At 32.3% G+C, this 13,840-nt stretch overlaps 2 protein-coding genes across 5 annotated transcripts; one reads left to right on the top strand and one right to left on the bottom strand.

Moving 5' to 3' along the window:
- The first annotated feature begins 1,672 nt into the window (after positions 1–1,672).
- LOC136066464 (uncharacterized) lies at positions 1,673–5,050 on the top strand. Of its 4 annotated transcripts, none has more exons than XM_065770819.1 (4): positions 1,673–1,980; positions 2,562–3,397; positions 4,325–4,469; positions 4,615–5,050. In XM_065770819.1, the coding sequence occupies exons 2-4, from the start codon at positions 2,848–2,850 to the stop codon at positions 4,673–4,675; spliced, it is 756 nt and encodes a 251-aa protein (XP_065626891.1). In that variant the 5' UTR covers positions 1,673–1,980; positions 2,562–2,847; the 3' UTR covers positions 4,676–5,050. The 4 variants fall into 4 exon arrangements, with proteins under 4 accessions (XP_065626891.1, XP_065626892.1, XP_065626890.1 ...); XM_065770820.1 differs by having other exon boundaries at positions 2,559–3,397; XM_065770818.1 differs by having other exon boundaries at positions 2,477–3,397.
- A 3,401-nt stretch (positions 5,051–8,451) lies between these two features.
- On the bottom strand, positions 8,452–9,394 carry LOC112002946 (cell wall / vacuolar inhibitor of fructosidase 1). Its single transcript, XM_024035113.2, has one exon. The coding sequence runs from the start codon at positions 9,297–9,299 to the stop codon at positions 8,559–8,561; it is 741 nt and encodes a 246-aa protein (XP_023890881.1). The 5' UTR covers positions 9,300–9,394; the 3' UTR covers positions 8,452–8,558.
- Between the last annotated feature and the right edge of the window lie 4,446 nt (positions 9,395–13,840).

The following is a 13,840-nucleotide window of genomic DNA, read 5'->3' as shown; positions in this document are numbered from 1 at the left end:
AGAGTATGACTATATTTGTCTTTACATATAATGGAAGTTTATTTTTGCTCCTTATTTTTGCAAATTCAAAACTTGGGGCTGTCACAGACTGGATATTCTTCCAACTAAGATCATAGGAAAGTGACTTTCTACTGAAAAATGGACTTCACCGTCTTTACGTCTAATTATATATATATTGTTATTGCCCACTGTAATTATTTAATTTAAGGTAGTTTTAATGCTTCAACTCTATGAAGAGTAACGCAAACTCTTACCATTAGATACATCCCCCACAAATTGACATTTTTTAGACTGTATTTGACAAGATCAACACTAAAGATTTTTTTTTTTTTTTAAACTTTTTTTATCATAAAAAACAACTCCAAGTAGTGTCAAATAATCTAACAAATGAAGTGTTTTTTGTTATTATGCTAAAGATGTAACATTGAATCCTTTCATATGAGCAGAAAAAAAAAAAAAAAAAAAAAAAAAAAAAAAACCTCGAATCCTTTCATTAAAAAAAAATAATTTAACATTGAATCCAACTTACATAAGAATAGTAAATGATTAAATTAACTTAGTATGTGTTTGAATGAATTTATTTTATTTATTGTGTAAAAATTACAACTGTATCTTTAATTTTACGATATTTTAAAAAGTTATACATTCTGTTTCAAGATGGAAATAAACACATCTAAATAAAGAGTACAAAATTTGTATCCCACATCCAATAATTACTGAAAAATAAAAGCATAATCCTTAAGCATCTTACAAGTTATTTTATAAAGTAAATTAACTAATTGTTTTAGGTACAACTTTTAAAAGTTGTTTTGGGTTTGTCAAAGTTTTTTAAGCTAATTTTATTTATTTGGTTAAGTACAAGTTTTTAAATCTTGGATTCTCAACAAAAAAAAAAAAAAAGTTTTTAAATCCTTCATTATTTTTTCCCTAATAATACCTATACTTTTACAAATTAAACATTTTTAATCAAGATAACCCAATAAAAATAAACTTATTCAAATGTGCATTTAATCAAACTTTAATTACTTTTGATTTTTCAAAAGAAAACTTTAATTATTTATATCTCACCAAAATAAGTTATATTAAACATAATACATCGAAATGTAATTACCGATTAGTTCTAGTTATCTTAATTAGTAAAATCTTGTATGATCAAACAAAATATCTGGATTTGAATCTCGCCCACATAAGAAAAAAAAAATCCATTAATATCTCGATCTAATAATAAAGAACAATTATATAAAAAAATCTAATGTTATAGGTTCAAATAAAAGGCTAAAATCTAAATAATACTATCCAATTAAGTTTAGGTGAATTGTCATTTTTGTCCATAATTTTTTTTTATCATTTTAGTTATTGAATTTTAAATTTTTCACACTTCGATTATGGATACCTCTGTTCAAAATTAGAAATAGCAAAATATACCGGTCGAGCTATTTTTATAATTAAGTTGGTCTTTTCTTCTATGGTTGTCTATGAAAATATAGTTAATTATTTTATCTAATTTAAGACAGCTTATATAGATGGTGGAAGAGGGCATGAAAAATCTTGAGAAGAATTTAAAAAGTTAATACTATAATTTATTAGATTTTATCTTAACTAAAGAAGATAAAACTTGGATTATTACCCCAAAAATAAAGGAGAAGAAGAAGAATAAAACTAGATCAAAGTGAAATGCTGCCGTTTGTGTCGGTGAGGCTTCCTTGCCAGTTGCCAACATCACACGATCTGTATTATATAAAAATATGACGCAAAGAGAGAGGAAAAACAACAAAGACTTGTTAAAAATGAAATCTTAAAAACAGCAAACTCTAGTACTTTCCCGGCTCTCTCTCCAAGCCCATCTCTTCTCTCTTCTCTCTCTCTCTCCCCGTGTGTGTGTTTTTTGTGAAAAAAATAAAGGGTTTTCTTCTTTGTTCCGTTATCGACGGTAACCTTTTGCCCACATCGGATCTGGGGTTTCTTCGTTTTCTGTTAAAGGTAACAGCTTTTCCTCTAAATGCTTCTCTTTGTTAAATTTTGATTTTTTTTTTTTTTTTGATTTGTTTATGTTTTGGGTTTTGGGGTTTGTGTACAATAATATTAATAATTATATGTTGATGCATTTGCAAGTATGTAAAGGGCTCTGATGGATTGTTTTACTTGCTATATATAATGGGGTTTGATCAATTTTTATGCTGGAGACTATAGTTTATAACTTTTGGTTTGATGACATTTTTCCTTTTGCCATTGTTTTCATAGACTTTTGTTGTTCTTTGCTTTGTTTTCAAGGTTTATAGGATTCGTTGTGACCTGGGTTTTTCCTATTTTGAAGCCACACTGTTTACTATATTGTTTTTATTTTTATTCTTTTTATTTAATTTGTTTGCCATTTTTATTAGTTATGTGCTAAACATTTGGTTTATTGTGATTGGAAATGTTTCGACTTTTGAGATGATAGTTGATTGATGTTCTTTTGTTTCATTAGTAATTGCAGGGTTTTGTTCATTGTTGGGGTTATTGTTATTATTGGTGGGAAGCGACAATTGTGTAATTGTTGTTTTTTGGTTGATTCTTAGTAGAAAGGCGGGCAGGTCGTGTAAAACAAGTTAAACTGCAATTATTGGAGATTTATTGCCCTTAATCGTGACTTAAATTGGAAAGTGTTGTTTGCTTAATGAAAGTGGACGTTTTTGTGGTCACTTTTTGCATTTGAAGTTAATATATATAGCAAAGAGGAAATTTATATTATGGGTTGACTTTGAAGACACAAGTTTTGGTGGTGTTCTCACTGTTCTGGATATATTGGGATTTTATTATTTGGAGTGTGGAGCAAAGGGAAAAATTAGATTTGTTTTTGTGGGGTTAATGGATCATATGATTCCAAGAGAGAAAGATTTTGAAGTTGATCTCGAAAGTGGGGTAACAATTAGTGAAGAAAATTCAAGCAAAGTCCCTGTTTCGGGTGCTGTAAAGCAGGCAAAGGCATTGCTAGGGAAGATTTGCAGCAGGTTTGTTGATGGTTCAATCAATAGCGAAGATACAGATAGCTTGTGTGGCAACGTGTTAAATTCTGATGGAGTTTCTCCTGAGAATGTTAAGGTGGTTAACAACAAGATATTGGAGGGGGAACAGCCCAAAGATCATGTGGAGAAGACACCGATGAGGGAGAAACGTAAAAAGACAAGCAATAAAAAGGCTCCAAAACCTCCAAGACCTCCGAGAGGTCCATCATTGGATGCAGCTGACCAAAAGCTTATTAGGGAGATCTCTGAACTTGCCATGTTGAAGCGTGCTAGGATTGAGCGGATGAAAGCCTTGAAGAAGATGAAAGCTGCTAAGTCACAATCTTCAAATAGTAGCAGCATATTTGCCATGTTGTTGACTGTTCTCTTCTGTCTTGTGGTAATCTTTCAAGGTAATATTTTCTAATTGAACTTAAATTTAATTTACCTTTATTTATTTTTTATTCTTGTCCTTTATTTTTGTGAATGGTGTGCATTTTTTCTTCATCACTTCCCCCTTTTCCCCCTCCTGTGACTGCTGTTTAGAGAGCTAGCACTTCCAGGTGCTGTGAGTTCATACACTATCGGCATGAAGCCGATGAATCTTCAATGGATTCATTTAATTTTGTAGGTTTTAAGGCAAAATATACTATCATAAATAGGGTAAATGAAAAATACCAGAGACACTAATGAATGGCACAAGAGCTTTTATGGTCTTATAGAAATTCCATGTGCAGGGAATTTCTATTTATGTGTAATTTTCTGCCATTTCAAAAATGGCTTTGACAAGATGATGGATTTACATAAATCTTATACGAAATCTTATTTTTGTGAAAATATGCAAAAAAGAAGAAAATTTATCCTTTTATTGTCAGTGAGGTTTTGTGTGTGCGTATGATTTAAATTATACTTATTTTAATTTTGAACGTTGGAAGCATTTTCTATCAGAAAGTTTCATGGAGCAGGTTTCCCTTTTTTCCCCTCACCTTTTCATAGTGCTTTCAGTACCAACAAGCTTTTCAAACTGATTCTCAAACATAAAAAAAAAAAAAAAAAAAAAAAAAACAAGCTTTTCAAACTGATTCTCAAACAAAAAAAAAAAAAAAAAAAAAAAAAAGGATTTCCAAACTGTTTATGAGCAATGCATTCCTCCTGCAAGAGCCCATTGACGTTTTTGATAAAATCATTTTAAGGAGTGTTAGTTTTCATATATCTGTATTTGAAAGTATTTGAAAGCAACGAATCCAAGCCACAATGTTCAGAAAGGTTTTATACATCCGTATTTGATTTTGTCCTTCCATTTTTTTGCTTTCTTATGATCTTGTCAATTCCTTTTGCAGGAATGTCATCTAAAACGAGTTCACCAGTAAGCTTCCAGGGTTCTCCTGTGTCAGCAAGAGCAACAGAGGGTGGTTTGATTTCAGTTCAGTACTATGCATTTCCATCTGCAAGTGAGCCTGATGGACCTGGTTCTGGGTCTCCTAAGTATGTCTACTATTCATATTGGCTGTCAAAACTATGTTCCTTTTTTTGTTTTTGTTTTTTTTTTGTTTTATAAGTTTGTCGTACATAAGGACAATAGTGGTGTGGCAGTCAAGTAACAGTATTCTGTTATGGTTGTGCCTTGCAGTTTAGTAGAGCAGATTGCTGGGTCAGAGCCGTCGGAAAAGTTGACAAGAGTTGTGGGATGAAATGGGGCATTAGTGAAGAGAATTCCAAGTCTATACTGAAAATTTTTGGAGTTGCTCTTGCAGTTTTTCTGCAAACCATTTTTCCTTGCACTTTTCTTGCACGTGATCTTTTGAATCTGAAGTATTCGGGTAATTTATCCCCCATACTGTATATTCTTTAAAATTGGGGGGGGTGCGTTTGATTACTGTACAAGTATTATTACTGTTTCTATTGGTGATGCCAAATGCGTTTTATAAGTTGCCTCCTTAGCAATAAGCCAGGCTGAATTCCGTTCAATTTATTTGTTATTTTGTAAGGATATTTTATGAAACTCAGAGTTGGAGGAAGTTTTCTTTACAGCTTTGCCAAATTCAAGTGAATAACTCATTCTTGAATCTTGTTTTACTGAATTTACTGTTTGAAATTGCTATGAATGTAACAAAGCCTTTGGATTTCATTTGTACATCTAATCTGGTCTTTTTTTTGTAGAACTTGGGGTTTCTAATATGCTCCAGAAGATAAAAGCGAATTTCTCTTTTCTTCGCCATGTAAAATGGTGGATGCCAATGCCATTTTCTAGAGTGAAACAGTGTGCTTTCTCAATTATCAAAAAAAAAAACATTGCACTCTCAGAATCTCAGTTATTACAGTTTAGACCTCTTTAGCTTTGGAAATGAGTTTTCCAGAGAATGGTTGTTTGCTGTGAATTTGATCAAAGCAGAAAAAAAAAAATGAACAATATCATTGTTGAGGGAAATGCCCCTAAAGTTGTTAAACCAATCTAAAATCAGGGACAAGAGGGTGGTCTTAAGAGATATATAGACAATTTATTGAAGTCTCTGAGGGCAAAAAATGGATATTGTTGTTCTACACCCCCAGTAACTTTCCTGTGGAGATTCATTGAGCCATTTTCTTTGATCTTTTAGTTTTCTTTGAACAATGAAAGTCCAGTTAGGTAAATGAAAAATAAAAAGATGGTGTTTTGGTTATGCTTTATGATTCCAGTAAGTATGGTTCGGCAACCAACTGGTCAAAATGTAAAATCAAGGAGCTCTTTAATGGTTTTCTTTGAGATCTTCCGGTGGTACTTAGATACTGTGATCACTGATCACTGTGGTGGTATGTGAGTTGATAAGATCTTCACAGAATATTCCCAGGTCTTTCTCAATTCTACTTGGGAGATAGTTCGTTGGAATGGTCCATCAGTAGCAGAACCAGCTTGTACTATTTAATGCCACATGCTGAGCCACAAAGTCTAACATGGGGCTTCACGTGCGAGCTAGCTAATTATTTGGTTAGTGCCACTCGAATTATTATTGCTGCTCGGGAATTGATGAGCTTCAGAAGATAACCTGCTTAATGTTTCTGATTAAAAATAGGGTTATATTAAGGAATACTTTAAGGGTAATTGTTAATAAATCATACCATAGTATAAAAGCTTTGACACAATTTTTATGAGAAATATAAAAAGTTGTTAACAACATTTATTGTTTTATCATTTTTCTAATAAAATATTTCTAAGCATAGCTCTTAAACCAATGCCCTAAGCTTAAGGGGACATTAGTTAACATTTCTCTTAAAAATGAAGGGTCTTAAATGGCTATACAGCCATCCAAAGCTTATATGAAAATCTCTTGGTTTTGTAATTCTACAGCCCAAGTAGTTACCCTAGCAGTCTTTTATTTTTTTTTTATTATATGTTTATTTTATTTTATTTTTTTGTCTTCTTTGTTTCAAACCTCACAGGTTGTATAAAAGAAAAAAAAAAGAAATGATGTTATTATTAATGTTAGGTACAAAATTTACTATCTTTCTGTTAAAAATTCATAGGTTTTGCATGATGGTTTTAGGTGTAATAGTTTGGCACTATGTGCTGCACATCCAGCTCATAAATATGGATATATGTGAAATGCGTGACTGTGATGACTTAAAAACTAGATCAGTTTGTACCCCTTTCATGTGGACAAGTTTTGGTTGATAAAACTTTAATTCCTAAAGAATTATACTTTATATTTCTCAATTAAATTTAATTACACGACAATAGTATCTTTTTTTTTTAAGATAATTAAATTAAATAATATAATTTATTAATATAATCACATAGTTGAATTTAATTAAAGAACTTAAAAGGTGAAACCACACTGTTGGTCCTTTAAGTTTATCCTGTGTGCATGATTAGTCCCTTAAGTTTCAAGTGAGTATAATTAGTCCCTCAAATTTTCAAAATGAGCAATATAAGTCTTTCTATTAACTTCTGTTAGTAGTGTTGCTTACGTGGCTGATAGTACAATGACATGTCATTTTTTTAATGACTTGACATTTCTTTTTATTAAAAAATTACAAAAATGAATTTACATGTAAAAAAAATATAACTGTTTTAATTCAAGTCTTAATTCTAACCCGGTACCAAATTAAAACTGATTTGCAATCTAATTTACAAACCCACAAAACAGAGATTGAACAAGTCCAAAGCCCCAGCCACCGGCGACACTGCTTCCCTTTGCTGGAGACGGTGGCCTTTGCCTCCCTGCTTCTCTCACACAACTGTAAAATTCAGCAATAGTCCAACCCTGCAATAACCTGCTGGAAAATGGCATTTATATTTGCCAAATCCAGATTGTTTCTCAATAAAAATCACAATATAGAAAAGCGAATTCTCCTCTGGCATCAACACATTTGGCGTTTTGTTAATGCTATTCCCAGTTGAATTATGACCTTCCCTTTACCACTAGAAGCCACACATGGCACCCCCATAAGCACAACTATCATTGCCAGCCGTTTCTAGGACTAATCTTCTTGCTTGCTAAAAGCTCCATCTAGATTTTTGGCTTACAATACATTCTGGTGGTCCTTTATATGTGGATTCTCTTTGGTAACCTCGACAGTCATATTGTCACCAAAGGCCCCATTAACAAAGTTGATAACAATCTTATTTTCCTCCACATGCATCATGTCTGGAGGTTTGTTAGAGACTAGAGTTATACTCCAGTATTTGACTATTAGTGGTAGAGCTTGGAATTGTTCAATCTCTTTCTCTCCTAGGTTTGTGAATTAGATTAGATTGCAAATGAGTTTAATTTGGTACTGGGTTAGGATTAAGATGAATTAGAACGGATCAGTTTTTTTTTTTTTTTTTATAGTTTGAATTCATTTTTTTTAATTTTTTAATAAAAAAATGCTATGTCATAAAAAAAAATGACAAGTCATTATTCCGTTAGTAGTGTACGTAAGCAACACTACTAACGGAAGTTAATAGAAGGATTTATATTGCTCATTTTGAAAATTTAAGGGATTAATTGTGCTCACTTGAAACTCGAGGGACCAATTGCGCACACAAGGTAAATTTGAGGGACCAATAGTGTAGTTTTGCCAACTTAAAATATGGTATCTCTTTTTTTTTTTTTTTTTTTTTTATTTTTTTTATAAAAATAATATTTTAACTTATAATGCCTGCTTTTAATAATTATTTTTTATCATTAAATTAAAATATTAATTGATTTTTAGTATAGATGGTTCGAATCCTAGATTTTCTATTTGGTATAAGCTCTTTCCGGCAGGAACTCACCTTTGGACCCAACCTAGCACACTACACTCGATACCTCCGCAAGCTGGGTCACGGTTTTCACATTGGAAAGGAAAACCTGAGAACAAGGCCCAAACCCATTCCCCCCAGGCCCCAGCTCCTTACAACAGTCGATGCCCTTGTTCTATGACTATTCCACAAAAGAATATTAAATCCAATAACGACAGTACTAAATTTATGGTCGAGACTGCAAAGTATAATACTATCAAGACAAATCTAAAAGTTTCAGAACAATACAATAATTGTAGAATATGAGGTTTTAAACAACTAGTACATGACATTCAAGCCCTCAAAAAGAAGATAGAGAATGAACCAGGTCACTAACCCTTCAGCAATATATTGACAATGTCTACAGCCACATCAGAGAGGCCTTGCACAAGATTGTTCCAATCAGTCAGTGGTGACTGGATTGAGCCTGAGAATTTCTTTTCACATGTATCTGCTTCCTTTGCAACATCTGATATACCATAGTTGGCAAACTTGTAATGGCCTTTACTCAAAGCATCTATAGCTTGTGGGAGAGTGTACTTCACTACAGGGATGTATAATTCTGCACAATAAGTCAAAGATCTCTCTAGCTCTGGTTCTGGGGCTTGCTTTATCAGGCCCTCTATGTAATTCAGTGCATCAGTTGCATTTGCCAATAGAATATCAGCCATTATCTGGGCTAGGCCTTTGACATCTGCAGTGGAGCTTTGAGGGTTTGATTGCAAAGATGAGAGGCAAAGGTCATAATGGGATGTTTTCTTGCATGTGTGTTCTATCAAATTGCCACTTTCATCATCCAATGGAAAGATGGAGCATTGAATTAATGGTACATGAAGAAGAAGAAGAAGCATAAGAAAGATAAAGGTTGGAGAGATTGAATTCCTCATTTTTTTTTTTTGTGGAAAAATTGATGGACAAGAATGGAGGTTGCTAAGGTACGGTTGAGCTGATGATATATAATATGGGAAGATTGGGCTCTCTATGTTAAGAAATGGAACTTTATTGGATTTGCCTTTTGTATGGCAATATATACATGCTGCCATCAAAAGGTACTGGTGCAAATAAGGTCTCATTTATGGGTAGTTTTCTGCTACCATGTTTTGTAAGTTTCCAGTTTCATATTGAATTTGCGTCTACATTATATGTATTACAGTATTGGGTGAAGCCGCTTGCATCACTCATTTGGTCTTTGATAAAAATCCTCTTTTCTAATGTGTATTTCATTTTATGCTTTTTATTTATTTTTTTAATAATTCAATAGTTCCAATGGAGAATCTGAATCTTGAACGTCCAAGACATCTAGGAGATACCAATCAATGAAGGATCTTGACTATTTATACTCTACCAATTATAATTTGTCACATAGTTTTAATTTTAATAGACTCTAAATTAAAATGCTTTTACTGTGGGAGGGGAGATTTCTGTTCCAAAGTTGATAATTTTGTAGTTTAGTAAACCTTTATTAAATCCCTTGATTTGCGGTGTTTAGCTTGAAAAAATGCCAGCAGGTCACATGTTGAGAAAAGAAAAAAGAAACCCATCTTTAATCTAAACATTTACAAGTGTCATAAAACTACAGGCAGTAACTAAGACTTTTAAGTACAAATATTGTATTAAAAAAAAAAAATTTCATAATTCACAAAGCTCTGTCGTTTTTAGGGAAAAGCAATTGCTATAGCACAGAGCCTCGGCCTCTCAAATATTTCTATTAAAATAAAAAGAGTGATGTCTGAGATGTTATGAGTTTTATTATTTAAATGTTACACACAAATGTGTTATTAATCACAAAAAATATAAATATTTATTTATTATATTGTTAATGCGATGCTAATCATATTCATTATTACGTCAATTAATAAATCTTTTAAAATAAAATTGATAGTAGTTTTAATATTTTTTGGGAAAAAAATTTCTTGGATTTACTGTAGCCTCTCTCTTTCAATTAATTATATTATGTTTGAGAACTAATTGGTACCCAAATTTTGTGACATGTTAGGGGTTAAAAAAAATACTTGAGCTAATTAATTTTGTTAATCATTCTGAATCTCTGATTTTCCCTCTTAAAAAAAAAAAAAAAAAAATCTGAATCTCTGATTAATGGCATGTTTGGATGTTTAAAAAAGGAGGGGGAGTAGAGTAGAGGGAGGGAGAGTAATGCAATTACCTTATTTGGAAGTTTTTTAAAGAATGAGGGGGAGGGGTTTGGAGGAGTTTGGAGGGGTTTGGACTCCCTCTAGCCCCCCAATTTTAATTCCCTCAAATTGGAGAGATTTGGAGGGGGAGTAGAGTACATAAACTATTGACCAAGTAAATTACCTAATTTACCCTTATTATATTAACAAAATTACACAAGGGGAAGGACTAATTACTCCCTTCCCCCTTACTAATTTTAAAAACATTCAAATAAGATGGAGGTGAATCATTCTCCTCTACTCTCCTCCCCACTACTCTCTTTCCCTCTACTCCCCTCTACTCTCCTCCCTCTCTAAACTTCCAAACAAGCCATAAGTGTAGCACAGGGAAGTCCTTCTACGGCTCTGGAGCAGGAACACCCTTCAGGCATTCACTTCATTTAATAGACAACAAAACAAAAATACTCAGATCCATTTCAGTAAAAAAGACTGAGGAAGTTTCCTTTAAAAAGTTTCCTTTATAGCTTGAATGTCCTTTCTCAATTTATTTCTTTTTTTTTTTGAGAAGAAAAAAAAAAAAAATTCTAAAGTGTATTTTTATCCATACTCTTTCTAAAGCTTAAGGACCTGTTTGATAATATTGTTCTAGTAACGTTGTTTGAGTGTTTTAAAAATATGTGTGAGTGAAAAAATATTGTGAAAATACGTATTGTGTTGTTTAAATAACGAAAACCGTTGTTTAAACAATATTACCAAGATAGGCCCTAAGTTATTCTAAGTTCATTCAATTTAGACGTACCCAATTTTTCATCTACAACTTTTTCTTTCAGATCAGTTTTCGGTTGAAATTAATGTCCACATCAGTACCATAGTTTTCTTCTTAATGGCTACAAATGGCCACGGGCTACCAGATGATTGCTCTGGTCGGCTATAATCTTGTCCCAAACGTAAAATTTGGCACACTCAAAATCTGTGGTTGGAAGTTTTTAAGGATATTTTTTGAGAAGATATTATTTCAAAATATATGGTGTAATAGGCAGGAATTGAACCCTAAATGTTTTATTTGACATATAGGAATTGAACTCTAAATTTTATATTTTTTGAGAATGTATTATTTTGAAACATATGATGTTATAAGTGAAAATTGAACCATAAATTTTTTATTTGACAGGTGGAAATTGGACTCTAAATTTTATATTTGATGACAAAAATTTTTACTTGTTGAACTGACGAGAACCTAAATGTTTCCAAATTTAAATTTTGATTTTTACTCCCAACCAATGATAGGACTATTAGAATGTGAGGGTCACTTTTGAATGTGGACCAACCATTGAGCTTTAAACTATATATTTCAAAAGGCTTGGTACATATATATGGGCTGCTTATTCCCCTTTCACATTATGCACATTTGGAAGCTACTCAAGGAGACCACAGATATTTTCTTGCTTCAAATACCGCTTAGATAAAAAAAGGGGGCTGTAACGGCTCAATTCCTGGGGGCCATTACCGCTTTTGATTAATCAATTCTGTGGTTAATGAAATACAAGAAAGGGTTAGGAGAATATTGCTGGTACAATATTAATTATCTTATCTATTCGACTGGTATATATCATCCCCTTATAACATGTGAATCCTACTCTTATGACATGTGAATCTTACCATTGTGACAAAAACCGATGGACGAGACACTTTCTTTTCTAAAGTAAAACCAAAAGTCACATGAAATGTAAGCAGTGGTACTTCACAGTAACATCCTTATCTTGTAAAAAACTTTTTGGGAGGCTTATCCATGCAACAATTAATACATCATTGTCTGTTGAGTTAAAGTGACCCTCTAGAACATTACAACGCACCGAGTTGGCCTCCAAGGAAGTTAACCCTGGCCAAATTAATTTTGGGCTGCAAAATTTATAAGTGACGCACGATACATACAACTACACGTGGATACTTGATACCACTCTAAATTAAAATAAATAAATAAATAACATTCACATCTATATTTTATATATATATATATATTAATAGATAAAATTTAGAGAAAATTTAATTAGAATTTTAAATTAGAGTTCAATTTTACGCCATGTGTCATAAATTATTTATTTTTAGAGAGAATTTTATTTCCTAATTTTATAATCAAATGTAAGATCACATCATAAATATTCATCCAAATGAGTTATTGAGTACAAAAATAAAAAAGTTTAGAATAAATAAATCATAAAAAAAGAGTGCTTCACAATAACAAAATTAAGAAGTAAAAAATAAAAAAATAAAAAAATATGGATAGTTTACATTTTATACATAATCTATATATATATATATATATACACACACACACACATAATCTATTGCATATGCATAGGGTTACAAATTAGTATATAATAATAGATGAAGCTGAAATAAACTCAAATTAGAATTCCAAATTAGAGTTCTAATTTTGCACCATGTGTCTTAAATTGAGTTTTATTTCTTAATTTTAGAATTAAATGTGAGACCACATCAAAAATATTTATCCAAGTAAGTTATTAAGTACAAAAATCAAAAAGTCTAGAATAAATGAATCATTAAAAAAAAAAGTTTTTCACAATAATAATAAAAAAATGGACAATTTACATTTTATATCTAATAATATTTGTAGGGATATTGGGCCTAGGAGTTCATTATCTATTTGTACGTTAGGCCTGGGGCCCAAGTTAAGGACGAATGATTATTCGAGTATGAGAAAACATGGACAGAAGAGACGTTGGTAAGAAAAAGGGTTTGTCGTAGACATGATAGCTCAGGAAGGTGAGTTGAGGATGAATGCATCCTCGGCCAGCCAAAGCCGAGGTTCGAGAAGGTAGTCCGTCTTCCAAGGTAACATTCCAAAAAGTTCTATAGGATTGGATAAGCTTTACAGAGGCACTAGACAGGGAGATGTCCTAAAATATCTTAGGGGAAAGTTGATACCACCACATTAAATGCTCAACAGCTAACTTCCTAGCTGCATTAATGTAGAGAAGACCCTTGAACAGTGCAGTGTTGCCTACCTCAATGTGTAGAAGGCCTGAGAGGGTGTCCGATGGGACAAGCATTCAAGTTTAACTAGGATGATCAACAAGTGGAGGGCGAAGATTGTCTAGAGAATGCTATATAATAGAAGGAACACTCCACGGTGAAGGGGATCGAAAAATGAGGGAAGAAACACTGTAGTAATCTAGAACCAAACTTGTAACCACATTTAAGATCATTATATAAGAACCAGTCTCCTCGGATATTGCTGAGGACATTTATTATTCATTCTACACATGTCTATCTTCATTCTTTCATCATCAACCTACTTAACATGTTGTTCGATTAACTAAAACCCAGCTTTTTAACCCATTTCTCTACAAATTCATTGTTTTGGGCTTTTTGGGTCTAAGTCCATTCACATTTTTGGGTTAGGAATCCGAATTTGGTTCTTACAATTGGCACCGTCTGTGGGAATTACTGGTGTTATAGTG

This window comes from Quercus suber, unplaced genomic scaffold (assembly GCF_002906115.3).
Source record: "Quercus suber isolate HL8 unplaced genomic scaffold, Cork oak 2.0 scaffold_36, whole genome shotgun sequence".
Lineage (NCBI taxonomy): Eukaryota > Viridiplantae > Streptophyta > Magnoliopsida > Fagales > Fagaceae > Quercus > Quercus suber.
The sequence above is the reverse complement of the archived record's forward strand: the minus strand, read 5'-3'. Positions and strand labels throughout refer to the sequence as shown.